The sequence below is a fragment of the Salvelinus fontinalis genome, chromosome 11 (genome assembly GCF_029448725.1).
Source record: "Salvelinus fontinalis isolate EN_2023a chromosome 11, ASM2944872v1, whole genome shotgun sequence".
NCBI classification, from domain to species: domain Eukaryota; kingdom Metazoa; phylum Chordata; class Actinopteri; order Salmoniformes; family Salmonidae; genus Salvelinus; species Salvelinus fontinalis.
Genome location: NC_074675.1, coordinates 14,649,378 through 14,663,689, shown reverse-complemented (window position 1 = coordinate 14,663,689; position 14,312 = coordinate 14,649,378). Strand labels below are relative to the sequence as shown.

Below are 14,312 nucleotides of genomic sequence, written 5' to 3'. Positions count from 1 at the left end.
CGTGTCAGTGTTCGTGCCTCACTGGACTGTTTTCGGTTTGGTTACGTTTGTTGTTTTTGTAAGTGTTCAGTTTTCGTTTCATTAAATCATAATGAGCACTAATCACTCCGCGTATTGGTCCGATCCTTTTCGCCTCTCCTCGTCCGAGGAGGAGGAATATGACAACCGTAACAAGTGTTTAAGCCTACGCAGGGTCAATAACGGCCAGCCAACAGCGCTGTAGAGATCACAATGATGTGTTAGACGTTTTTGATTTGTAATGAACCTGAAGGCTGCATGATACACTAAACCAAGTGATAGGTGTGGCATATCAAAAAGCTGATTAAACAGCGTGATCATTATACAGGTGCACCTTGTGCTGGGGACATAAAATGGCCACTTTAAAATGTTTTGTCACACAACACAAGGATCTGTACACAAATGTCCTTGTTTTTCCATGGCCTGCATGCTCACCAGATATGTCATCCATTGAGCATGTTTGGAATACTCTGGATTGACGTGTACAATACCGTGTTCCAATATCCAGAAACATCGCACAGCCATTGAAGAGGAGTGGGACAACATTCCACAGGCCACAATCAACTCCTTGCACAACTTTATGCGAAGGAGATGTGTCGCGGTGCATGAGGCAAATGGTGGTCACACCAGATACTGACTGTTTTTTTGATCTACGCCCCTACTTTTTTTAAGGTATCTGTGACCAGCATATCTGTATTCCCAGTCAAATGAAATCCCTAGATTAGGGCCTAATTTATTCATTTCAATTGACTGATTTCCTTAACTCAGCAAAATCTTTGAAATTGTTGCATGTTGCATTTATATATTTGTTCAGGATACTTAACAATAAAAAGCTGAAATGTCTTGAGTCAATAAGTATTCAACCCCTTTGTTATGGCAAGCCTAAATAAATTCAGGATTAAAAATTAGCTTAACAAGTCACAAGTTGCATGGACTCACTCTGTGTGCAATAAAAGTATATAACGTTTTTAAAAGATTACCTAATTTCTATACCCCACACATACAATTATCTGTAAGGTCTCTCCGTCGAGCAGTGAATTTCAACAACAGATTCAACCACAAAGACCAGCAAGGTTTACCGGTGCCTCATAAAGAAGGGCACCTATTATTAGATGGTTAAAAATTAAATAAAATGCAGACAGTGTATAGCTCTTTGAGCATGGTGAAGTTATTAATTACACTTTGGATGGTGTATCAATCACTAAAAAGATACAGGCGTCCCACTCAGTTGCCGGAGAGGAAGAAAACCTAAGGATTTTGCCCAACGAGTCCAATGGTGACTTCAAAACAGAGTTTAATGGCTATGATAAGAGAAAACAACATTGCAGTTACTCCACAAAACTCATCTAATGGATTTTAATTACACTTGGATGGTGTATCAATACACCCAGTCACTGCAAAGATACAGGCATCCCACTCAGTTGCCGGAGAGGAGGGAAACCGCTCAGGGATTTCACCATGAGGCCAATGGTGACATCAAAACAGAGTTTAATGGCTATGATAAGAGAAAACAACATTGTAATTACGCCCCAAACTCATCTAATGGACAGAGTCAAAAGAAGGAAGCCTGTACAGAATACGAATATTCCAAAACATGCATCCAGTTTGCAACAAGGCACTAAAGTAATACTGCAAAAATACAAAGTGTTATGTTTGGGACAAGTCCAATACAACACATTACTCAGTACCCATCTCCTTATTTTCAAGCATACTGGTGGCTATATCATGTTATGTGTATGCTTGTAATCGTTAAGGACTGGGGAGTTTTTCAGGATAAAAAAGAAACAGAATGTAGCGAAGCACAGTCAAAATCCTAGGGGAAAACCTGGTACAGTCTGCTTTCCACCACACACAAAGAAATCATATGATTTTTCATATCTTCATATCTTTATCATGAATTCACCTTTCAACAGGACAATAGCCTAAAACGCAAGGCCAAATCTACACTAGAGGTGATTCTACAAAGTATTGACTCAGGGGTGTGAATACTTATGTAAATGAGATATTTATGTATTTCATTTTCAATACATTTGCAAAAATGTCTAAAAACATATTTTCACTTCGTCATTATGGTGTATTGTGTGTAGATGTGAGATTTTTATTCATTTAAAACAATTTGAATTCAGGCTGTAACACAACAAAATGTGGAATAAGTCAAGGGGTATGAATACTTTCTGAAGGCACTGTTTGTTGAAATATGGGTGGTATTACCCTCCAGTTCATTCCTTTAAGTCAAAGTTGTTTAAAGACTTCCTCCAGCTACGTCATCGGCCTCGACCCTTGCTTGAGGAACAATATAGAAGCAATATAGAACAAAATACATTTTGTTAAGTAAATCAGGTGACAAATCAGGTGAAAAGGAGACTGGAGTGCCACTTTAACAAAAAAAAGTGGAACAGCCTATGTTATCCCTGCCATTCAACGCCCTTCAACATAAAAACAACATGCTTAACCTGTTCCATAGTGTGTTTGTTGTCCTATAGATATATGGTGCTTTTCTTACCTTACACATGAGCTTTGGTCACACCCATATTTACATGGTCCACTGGCACTGTGTAGTTCTACATTTTTGCTGGTGAAACAGTAAAAGGCACAGATTCTACTGGCTTTGGGATACAGTCGTGCATTACTTCAAACACTCAAAGTTTGATTTAATAGAATTTCAAACTTTGGGAGGAACAATGCGTTTTTTTACAAAAATCCGTCCTTCCATCACTCTGCCACTTGTTGGAATCCTACTTTTGGGGTATGTTGCGTTTAACGTGTTTTATTAAGTCAAATTAGTGATATCTGATCTTTGGAGAAACTTCATCATAGAATAACATCAGAATGCAAGTCTTCTCATTCTGAATACATCAGAACAAAATCAGAATACAATGTATGAGTGTCGTCATACTGATGGTTTCCACGATGACGATATTATCATTCATTATATCAATCTATGAATTTTGCGAGTACCTCGTAATGCTTACACTGCAAGAAAGATTTAAATCTCATCTTTCTAGTAAAAATGTTTTTATCATTTTCTGAGGTGTAGTCACTTTTGAGGACACAAGCTCAAGTACACAGTATGATAAAGATATGAAGATATGAAAAATCATATGATTTCTTTCCTATTCAACAAAAGTGGGGGAATTGGGCTTGAAATGATTGAAATGCTTTCTAAATATATTACTATAATATTAAACCTTTCTTATACCTGTAAAATACATATAATCATACTTAGTGCTTTATTTTTCGTCTGGCATTAAGGAGGCGCTAGTGTCAAATGCATGCTCTTTGGCAATTTCGTTTAAACTAGCGCTCTGCTATTTTCCATCGCTGGCGCCAGGGTTGGTAATTTACCAGTTTTAGATCAACTGGTTTGCTGATTGGGAAGCGTGGAAATATTTGAGGTGTGGGCTTAACAAGGTGCGCCAACGTGCCAATTTCAAGCAGCGCTATTGATGATATTTAAGACTCACCATAAAGATGGTTTTAGCGGTAACGTAATTGGTTATGGCATCGATTTTGCAAGCTGAGGGGGCAAAGTAGCTTAGTTAGTAGTCTATAACCAATGTTTTATTAAAATAACACGAGCAGTCAACAGACATTCACTTTTTTAATTCGTTTTGTCCATGTGGCTTCGGTGAAGATTTTGGACTCATTAGGTCTATGTGCAATGCACATTGAATATAAGGTGTCAGTAACTGTATGAAGTCATTAAAGGGACGTCAAGTTATTACTATAGACTGGCAATATCAACGACGATGGTGGGCACATTTTATTATAACGTTTGGGTCGAACATGCAGTGCATTTTTGAAATGCAAATGCCATAAAGGAATATATCCACGTTGAAGCCAACGTGTGCCAGCTGCCAGCGGTGTGCACACATTGCCTTATGCTCATTGAAGGAGAGATGCGAATTATGATATCATGCTTCTAATCCGATCCTTTTTAGAACAAGATGTTTCATTTTTATTAGAATTTCGTTTAGAATTATACACTGTCAATTAGCCTAGTGATTTTTATCTTGTTTATTGACTACGTTTGGAAATTGGCATGTCGACGGCAATTAACAGTAGGCCTTGCCCCTATCCATATCAGTGAGAATTCCATAGCCTATGGAACCATGCATTTCCGTATTGAAGCAATGCAGTTTGAAAAATGTGGACCGCAAACATGTTCAACATATTTAGCAAATATGGGGCAGGTTATTTAACAAACTAGGTTATAATGGACTAACATTAGAATCACTTCCTAATGTTTAATATTTCTAATGTTGGAAACGAACATCATTATTGTGTCATCCAGAGTCACATTTATTTATTTTGTAAGCCATAGCACATACTATTTTAGATAGCCGACAGCAGGTTTTTAAAGACCAAAGCGTTCGATCTGATCCGTGTTTACCATGGAAAACTGACTAAGATGCAGGTATCATCACAGCCCCAGGTAACTTCCTGCTTTCCAACACATTTTCCCATGGGGCAGAGAGAAAAATGTCCAGTTTTATAATGCTATTCTACACATTTTGTCATGAGCCTTGGAGATAATTTTGTCACAACTTGTTTATTCATCAAAACCCAGACACCCCCCGAACCTTTAGTGTTACCGCTAGTGCTAATATTTACCATTTGGGTTATGTTTGTTAAAATAGAGCCCTTAGTGAAAATACAAAATTGGCACAATTTCATATAACTGCCTATTGATAATTTTCTGCCCCGCGTCTGAGCGACTCAGAGATACAAATTTGCCCCTCCGTAACCTAGTGAAAGTTATCTTGTTTAAATTCTATGAAATTATGTTGTATTTTTTCATGCTGAGAACATCACAGCGAGAAAAATCTCCCCTGTTTCATGTGCGGTATTGCAAACGGAGCTGTGAGGTTCACAGCCAGAGAAAATCGATCCTTTGTCTGGATAGACCAGAAAGTGTGACGTGTGGCTTATATGCAAATTATTTCACATACTGCATCTCAGTTGAGAGCAGCATGTGAAGCCTGACAAGCTTTCAAGGAGTGCACAGTAATTGATGTTGCACGATTCACAGAGCACTCTGTACACAAAAATGTCCTCTAATTTACATGAGGTTTTAAGAGAGAAATATAAAGGGAGTGTAAGCAGCAGCAGCTATGTAGAAAAACGTGTTTATAAAATAACACATGCATTCTTTCTTCCCCCAATTCTTGAGTATTTATAAGTAGCCTGCATCATTCTTCGGAGGTGGAACCTAAACAAGTTGTTCTGCTCTAGAACAGGAATTATAGTGCTTTCAGAAAGTATTCACACCCCTTGACCTATTCCACATTTTGTTGTGTTACAGCCTGAGTTGAAAATGTATAACATTTAGATTTTCTATCACTGGCCTACATACAATACCCCATAATGTCAAACTTGATATATAGATATATTTTTTAAGTGTTAAGTACACTGAACTAAAATATAAACTCAACATGTAAACTGTTGGGCCCATGTTTCATGAGCAGAAATAAAAGATCCCAGAAATGTTCCATACGCACAAAATGTTTTATTTCTCTCAAATTTTGTGCACAAATTTGTTTACATCCCTGTTAGTGAGTACACACGAAAGTGTGTTCCAGTTCCCGACAATATCCAGCAACTTCGCACAGCCATTCGATGGGAGTGGGACAACATTCCACAGGTCACAATCAACAGCCTGATCAACTCTATGCGAAGGAGATGTCACGCTGCATCAGGCAAATGATGGTTACACCAGATACTGACTGGGTTTCGGATCCACGCCCCTACATTATTTTAAGGTATCTGTGACCAACAGATGCATATCTGTATTCCCAGTCATGTGAAATCCCTAGATTAGTGCCTAATTTATTTATTTAAATTGACTGATTTCCTTACATGAACTGTAACTCAGCAAAATCTTAGAAATTGTTTCTTGCTGCATTTTTATTTTTGTTCAGTATAATTAACAAGGAAAAGCTGAAATGTCTTGAGTCAATAAGTATTCAACCCTGTTATTTAAAAAAATTATAATAACTAGGCAAGTCAGTTAAGAACAAATTCTTATTTACAATGACAGCCTAGTAACAGTGCCTTGTTCAGGGGCAGAACGACAGATTTTTACCTTGTCAGCTTGGGGATTCGATCTAGCAACCTTTCAGTTACTGGCCCAACACTCTAACCACTAGGCTACCTGCTGCCCCAAAATTATAATGGAAGCCTAAATAAGTGCAGGAGTAAAAATGTGCTTAACAAATGACATGAATTGCATGGACTCATTCTGTGTGCAATAATATTGTTTAACATGATTTTTGAAAGACTACCTCATCTCTATACCATACGCATAAAATTATCTGTAAGGTCCCTCAGTCGAGCAGTGAATTTCAACAACAGATTCAACCACAAAGACCAGGGAGGTTTTCCAATGCCTCGCAAAGGGCACCTATTGGTTGATGGGTAAAATTAAATAAAAATTCAGACAGTGAATAGCCCTTTGAGCATGGTGACATTTTTAATTACACTTTGGATGGTGTATCAATACACCCAGTCACTGCAAAGATACAGGCATACCACTCAGTTGCCGGAGAGGAAGGAAACCGCTCAGGGATTTCACCATGAGGCCAATGGTGACATCAAAACAGAGTTTAATGGCTATGATAAGAGAAAACAACATTGTAATTACGCCCCAAACTCATCTAATGGACAGAGTCAAAAGAAGGAAGCCTGTACAGAATACGAATATTCCAAAACATGCATCCAGTTTGCACCAAGGCACTAAAGTAATACTGCAAAAATACAAAGTGTTATATTTGGGGCAAGTCCAATATAACACATTACTCAGTACCCCTCTCCTTATTTTCAAGCATACTGGTGGCTGCATCATGTTATGTGTATGCTTGTAATCGTTAAGGACTGAGGAGTTTTCAGGATAAAGAAACAGAATGGAGCTAAGCACAGTCAAAATCCTAGAGAAAAACCTGTTTGTCTGCTTTCCACCAGACACTGGGAGATGAATATACCTTTCAGCAGGACAATAGCCTAAAACACAAGCCCAAAACAACACTGGAGTTGCTTACCAAGAAACCATGACTGTTCCTGAGTGGCTGAGTTACAGTTTTGACTTAAATCTATTTGAAAATCTATGGCAAGATCTGAAAATGGTTGTCGCTCTGGATAAGAGCGTCTGCTAAATGACTTAAATGTAAATGTAAATGTCTAGCAATGATCAGAAACGAACTTGACAGAGTTTGAAGAATTTAGAAAAAAATGTACCTTAGAGACTTACCCAGAAAGACTCTCAGCTGTAATCGCTGCCAAAGGTGCTTCTACAAAGTTTTGACTCAGGGGTGTAAATACTTGTGTAAATTGATATTTATGTATTTCATTTTCAATAAATGTACAAAAATGTGCTTAACCTGTTCCAACAGAAAAAAGGTGCTTAACCTGTTCCATAGTGTGTTTGTTGTTCTATAGATATATGGTGCTTTTCTTACCTTATACATGAGCTTTGGTCACACCCATATTTACATGGTCCACTGGCACTGTGTAGTTCTACATTTTTGCTGGTGAAACAGTAAAAGGCACAGCTTCTACTGGCTTTGGGATACAGTCGTGCATTACTTCAAATACTCAAAGTTTGATTTAATAGAATTGCAAACTTTGGGAGGAACAATGCGTTTTTTTACAAAAATCCGTCCTTCCATCACTCTGCCAGTTCTTGGAATCACACTTTTTTATTAAGTCAAATTAGTGATATCTGATCTTTGGAGAAACTTCATCTTAGAATAACATCAGAATACAAGTGTTCTCATTCTGAATACATCAGAACAACATCAGAATACAATGTATGAGTGTTGTCATACTGATGGGTTCCACGATTATGATATTATCATTCATTTTGTAAATCTATGAATTTTGTGATGTCCACTTTTGATAATCATGATATTTAATTATAATATACTTCTGTTATTAGCTCTGCTCACATTGTTGAATTACGTCCACTTGTTGTGTATGTACTCTGATTACGCACCATTGTTCTTCTGTATGTGTGTCAACACAGAGCTGATAATGGCATTTAACCAAAATGTACGCTTCTCTGCATACCACTTCTTTTTACATATATGTTTTTGGGCATTGTCGATATCATAGCTGATGTACATGGTGTTAATCAATCCTCTTTCTATCTCCTATTTAGAGCCCTGGTTTTAACATATTGTTACTCATCATTTGGGTAAGATCGGAACTTCTTTAGTGTTCATTTGTTTGTAACTTTGTCAATGATATAATCCAATCTTGATAGAAATCCCATCCCGTATATAATCCCATCAGAAAGACACTATGCCATCATCTATTTTATAGGTGATTGCTGAAATGTAGCCTTCTAAAAAAGCCCCGTGGGCCCATGACAATGAGAGTCAGGACCACAGATTAAGATCTAATTTGAGATCACATTTTCTGATTACATTACCATTGTAAATATGTATATAATTACATTTTACTCTTCTTTTCTGTTTGATTTGACATACTAGTTAAGTCACCGAAAATGTTACTTTTTATCTTCAACAGTGAGATGAAAAATATGGATGTCAGAATTGTAGAAGTTTTGGGGTAAGACAATTTGTGTTACTGACATAATAAACAAACAACTTATTTTTGTATACTTTTTTTGTGAATCCCTAACCCTCCACAACCTCTCCTGATGCCATCATTCAGTATTAACACAGTTTTAACATTGAACCCCCTCTGAAGGTTGTGTCAGCAGGACCCTGTCAATTTCAGGCGGGAAAACTGTAGTTGTAGGACCCGGGACATGCTGTCCCCACAGGGGTGAGACTCTTCTTTGGTCTACTCTAATATAATCATCTCACCCGATACCATCTCTTTGCAAAACTCACCAACTGCAGCCATTTTGAAAGCAGTACGCTATTTTACAATGTCATTTTTTGCATGGTCTTTTCAGACTCCTGTATAAGCAGCCCAGTTTGTTAATGGGGTAAGTTATTATGAATGTATTATTGTTAGTAGTAGACATAGTATCAGTAGGAGAAGGTGCATTTGGAAGTACAGGAAATGTAGTCACTATGAAAGAGTTGCTTATGATGCATTGAATATCTCTGGGCGTTCACAAGCTTTTAACATATCTTTTGTTTTTTTAGGCGCACCAATGTGGTAACTGTTACCCCTTGGTTGGCACCAATTGTCTGGGAAGGCACCTTTAATCCCTTGATTGTTGACAGCATTTACAAGCCTATGCACCTCAGCATTGCCACAACCGTCTTTGCTGTTGGCAAGTAAGTAGTCTCACACACATCAGCCGTCCCTACCAGGATGTCTGGTAGCACTGAACCTCAAATGTAGAATAACATTCGTAGTCGGTCATCAAACATTTCTGTAAAAAAACAATGATAAAGCCTTCCATTCCTATTTTTTTCTCATTGTGTTCCCATTTTGAACCATTTCGTGTGTCTGAAGGTAGAACTCCGCATATCCGGCAGGCCCAGAGAGAAAATCAAGTGCACGTATAGGTCTACCGCTGGCCAATCAGATACCTCATATCACCATGTCTTTATGGTTTCCTCGAGCCTTAGGCTGTATAAAGAAGCCTCAAGCACACAGCAAAGTTGATACTGTGAAATTTCGAAACCTGTAAAGTCATGACTAGAGAGAGACTCAAGGGCACATCAACATATTTTCCACGCAGTCTGCTCAGGGATTCGAGCAAGTAACCTTTCAACTACTTAACCACTAGGCTACCATGAGTAACAACATGAATTGGTGCATGAGGCAGAAATAATGCAGTGCAATTTGAGTTTCGCCATCAGCTGGAAGAATGTCCCCTTTTTGTCAGCGGAGCGAGGGAGAGCGGAGGGACGATAAGTCGGATGAGAGACAGCCTCACCGCTGCTCTCTCCCTCCCTCCCTCCCCTCAGAATGGCCCCATCAGATGCAGATTATCAATCCAGTAAAATAAATAAATAAAAAGCAAATGATTATGCTCACTCAGCTGTGCCTCAAGTAATACAACAAATTATATATTGCCAGTGCGATCATGTACCTATAATTTTTTAATATAATTTCAAAATGGTCTGAGAAGAACAGCATTGGCAGGGCAATTCAAGCATAGCCAATATGCAGTGATGATAATGTATTGGGCCTAAAGCCTATTGCACAAACCACATTGCTACAGAACTGTTTTTATATGTTATTGTTTCTTAGGCATAGCCACGGGCAGTAGGGGTGCTGAGGGTGCTGCAACACCCCCTGATAAATTGAAAAACATCTTCCTGCGGCCATATTTTTTAAGTCATCTGAGGTGTAGATCTCAGCTTGATGCTGTCAAAACAGGTACAACGTAATCATATTGGATGCTAAATAACCTAGCTATGGCAGATATTAGTCTACTATAGCGCCAGTCGGCTTGGTTGGTTGCTCTCGTCTCTCCCTCCCTGTTCCCTGTGTCACTCACTCACACTCACAGTAACTTACACATAGAGCATGGCCCCTGCTAGACCATCGCTTCTTTTTACCTTTCTCTACCTCCCGGGTACATAAAAATACATGTCACATGGACATGTACAAGAGTGACCAGTAAAAATAGGTTCAAATTTAGTTTGCACTTTCTCTGGTTAGCTGAGAAGAAATGTTTAAAAAAATGTACAACCCACACATTTTGTTATTAAATGTTCCTCACTGTAAGTTCCACACTTTGACTGCCAACCTTTGAGTGCCTTAGTCTCCACTACACCCTTTTCCCAAACTAGTGAGTCTCAGTCTCAGCAGGCCTACCTCAAAGTTGAAAAATATCTTGATTTAGATTATACAGTCGTGGCCAATTTTTTGAGAATGACACAAATATTAATTTCCACAAAGTTTGCTGCTTCAGTTTCTTTAGATATTTTTGTCAGATGTTACTATGGAATACTGAAGTATAACTACAAGCATTTCATAACTGTCAACGGCTTTATTGACAATTACATGAAGTTGATGCAAAGAGTCAATATTTGCAGTGTTGACCCTTCTTTTTCAAGACCTCTGCAATCCGCCCTGGCATGCTGTCAATTAACTTCTGGGCCACATCCTGACTGATGGCAGCCCATCCTTGCATAATCAATGCTTGGAGTTTGTCAGAATTTGTGGGGTTTTGTTTGTCCACCCGCCTCTTGAGGATTGACCACAAGTTCTCAATGGGATTAAGGTCTGGGGAGTTTCCTGGCCATGGACCCAAAATATCGTTGTTTTGTTCCCCGAGCCACTTAGTTATCACTTTTGCCTTATGGCAAGGTGCTCCAACATGCTGGAAAAGGCATTGTTCGTTACCAAACTGTTCCTGGATGGTTGGGAGAAGTTGCTCTCGGAGGATGTGTTGGTACCATTCTTTATTCATGGCTGTGTTCTTAGGCAAAATTGTGAGTGAGCCCACTCCCTTGGCTGAGAAGCAACCCCACACATGAATGGTCTCAGGATGCTTTACTGTTGGCATGACACAGGACTGATGGTAGCGCTCACCTTGTCTTCCCCGGACAAGCTTTTTTCTGGATGCCCCAAACAATCAGAAAGGGGATTCATCAGAGAAAATGACTTTACCCCAGTCCTCAGCAGTCCAATCCCTGTACCCTTTGCAGAATATGTGTGTCCCTGATGTTTTTCCTGGAGAGAAGTGGCTTCTTCGCTGCCCTTCCTGAGGGCCATCCTCCAAAAGTCTTTGCCTCACTGTGCGTGCAGATGCACTCACACCTGCCTGCTGCCATTCCTGAGCAAGCTCTGTACTGGTGTTGCCCCGATCCCACAGCTGAATCAACTTTAGGAGACGGTCCTGGCGCTTGCTGAACTTTCTTGGGCACCCTGAAGCCTTCTTCACAACAATTGAACCGCTCTCCTTGAAGTTCTTGATGATCCGATAAATGGTGGATTTAGGTGCAATCTTACTGGCAGCAATATCCTTGCCTGTGAATCCTTTTTTGTGCAAAGCAATGGTGACGACACGTGTTTCTTTTCAGGTAACCATGATTGACAGAGGAAGAACAATGATTCCAAGCACCACCCTCCTTTTGAAGCTTCCAGTCTGTTATTCGAACTCAATCAGCATGACAGAGTGATCTCCAGCCTTATCCTCGTCAACACTCACACCTGTGTTAACGAGAGAATCACTGACATGATGTCAGCTGGTCCTTTTGTGGCATGTCTGAAATGCAGTGGAAATGTTTTTGGGGGATTCAGTTCATTTGCATGGCAAAGAGGGACTTTGCAATTCATCTGATCACTCTTCATAACATTCTGGAGTATATGCAAATTGCCATCATACAAACTGAGGCAGCAGACTATGTGAAAATGTATATTTGTGTCATTCTCAAAACTTTTGGCCACGACTGTACATTATGTCATAATTACAGAAAATTGAGTTATCCTCTTGCCATATGAGACGGGCAACTGAAACCTACTTGGTTCTCCTTATATCTTAGGTATGTGCGCTTCCTGCGTGACTTCCTAGAGACTGCCGAGAAGCATTTCATGGTGGACTTCAACGTGCGCTACTACATCTTCACTGACCGAAGGGAAGACGTGCCAGCGGTGGTCCTCGCTCCCGGTAGAAATGTAACCATCATCCCAGTCCCTGGCTCCAACCGCTGGCAGGAGATCTCCTCCAGGAGGATGGAGATGATCCAGACCACCATCGAGAACCAGATAGGCAAGGAGGCGGACTACATCTTCTGCTTGGATGTGGACACGAAGTTCCACGGACGGTGGGGGGCAGAAACATTGAGCAGGCTGGTGGCCACTATTCACCCAGGTTACTATGAGCAGACCCACGAGCACTACCCTTACGAACGCCGTCCTGCCTCGCGGGCCTACATCCCCGCGGGGGAAGGAGACTACTACTATGGAGGCGCCACCATTGCTGGCTATGTTAGGGACGTGCACAAGCTGGCAAAGTACTGCCGTGAGCAGCTTGAGGTTGATGCCGCCAACTCCATCGAGGCGGCATGGCAGGAGGAAAGCCACCTGAACAGATATCTCCTTTACAACAAGCCCACTAAGATTCTGTCTCCGGAATACCTGTGGCAGGACTTCAAGGCCAAGAACAACGAGGTGCAAATAATCCGCTTCTCTCAGGTCAACAAGAACTATGCAGAGGTTCGGCCCAACGTGAAGAAAAGAAAGTAATGCTGTGGCCATTGTTGCACCAAGATTCAGGATCTAGGCCAGGGAGGAGGATGCTGCTGTTTGTTTACATTGAAGGTGGCCGGGTCACTAAACAAGCTTATGTTGTTTCGTTTTTCTCTCAATTAGTTTATATCCTTTACTGCTAAAGATGTATTATAGACATGAAGGGCTGTTTCCATGTAGAAATGTTTGTCATAGGAGCAGAAGTGTGGATGGAGGGTGAGTTTGTGAAATGAATGTGCAATTAATACTGATAATACATGATATTTGTGTTATTTGTGTCATTCTTTGTAATATATGGTGGATATATATATTATTAAAGGGGGAATATGTGATTGGTACATACATTTTTTGACTTTTTAATTCATGATATATAGCCATTGCTTCTTGCAGAATATAACTTACAGTATAAATGCCTCATGACCTTAGTTCACGGGTCTCCAACCCTGTTCCTGGAGAGCTATCATCCTGTAGGTGTTCACTCCAACCCTAATCTAGCACACCTGATTCTAATAATTAGCTGGTTGATAAGCTGAATCAGGTTAGTTACAACTGGGGTTGGAGCAAAAACCTACAGGAGGGTAGCTCTCCGGAAATAGGGTTGGAGAGCCCTGCCTTAATTCAACGTCTGTACCGCATCAGAATCCAAAATATAAGCTTGTTGTTCTCCATCTTTTGTAAACAATGTAATCATAAAAACAACAGCACTGTATTGTCTCAAAACATGGTTAAAACTATCATTTTGATCTCATTGATGGTCAAGGTATGAATTTGAGAGCTGGTATTGATTTATATTATCCGTTTCAACCTGTATTACTTGTGACCCGCACAAACACTTGCTGTGGCAACGCCCTTGAGTCCATTCACCATTCGTTTCTTCTCACAGCCGTTACAATGGAGATTGGCAGGAGCTTATGGTCGTTGACACATTTATCTGGACCAGTGTAACTGGTTGAAACTAAAGTAGACAATGATGAATAGTTTCTTCTCATAGCAGCTGTGTCTCCACCACTGTGAAACGTAACTAATGGTGACTCAATGTTAATTTCAAATAGCTTATGGTGAGTTGCCATAAGCTCCTGCCAGTCTTCATTGTCTCACATTGAGACAGAACAGGTTGTCCGTCTGGGAGTTTTATTTTTTTTATTTTTTTATTTCACCTTTATTTAACC

At 39.9% G+C, this 14,312-nt stretch overlaps 1 protein-coding gene across 1 annotated transcript; it reads left to right on the top strand.

Annotated features, from left to right (window-relative positions):
- The first annotated feature begins 2,699 nt into the window (after positions 1-2,699).
- Positions 2,700-13,456, top strand: LOC129864793 (globoside alpha-1,3-N-acetylgalactosaminyltransferase 1-like). The gene is made up of 7 exons (XM_055937085.1): positions 2,700-2,764; positions 8,174-8,209; positions 8,545-8,586; positions 8,728-8,805; positions 8,939-8,971; positions 9,135-9,269; positions 12,438-13,456. Exons 1-7 carry the CDS (start codon positions 2,700-2,702, stop codon positions 13,138-13,140), a joined length of 1,092 nt encoding a protein of 363 aa, XP_055793060.1. The 3' UTR covers positions 13,141-13,456.
- Positions 13,457-14,312: the final 856 nt, after the last annotated feature.

Excerpts from the sequence above, each read along its gene's own strand:
- LOC129864793 (XM_055937085.1), top strand. The coding sequence starts at position 2,700 with ATGCGTTTTTTTACAAAAATCCGTCCTTCCATCACTCTGCCACTTGTT. Across the intron at positions 8,587-8,727 it reads AGAATTGTAGAAGTTTTGGG|GTTGTGTCAGCAGGACCCTG; the intron begins GTAAGACAATTT and ends CCCCCTCTGAAG. Across the intron at positions 8,806-8,938 it reads GACATGCTGTCCCCACAGGG|ACTCCTGTATAAGCAGCCCA; the intron begins GTGAGACTCTTC and ends TGGTCTTTTCAG.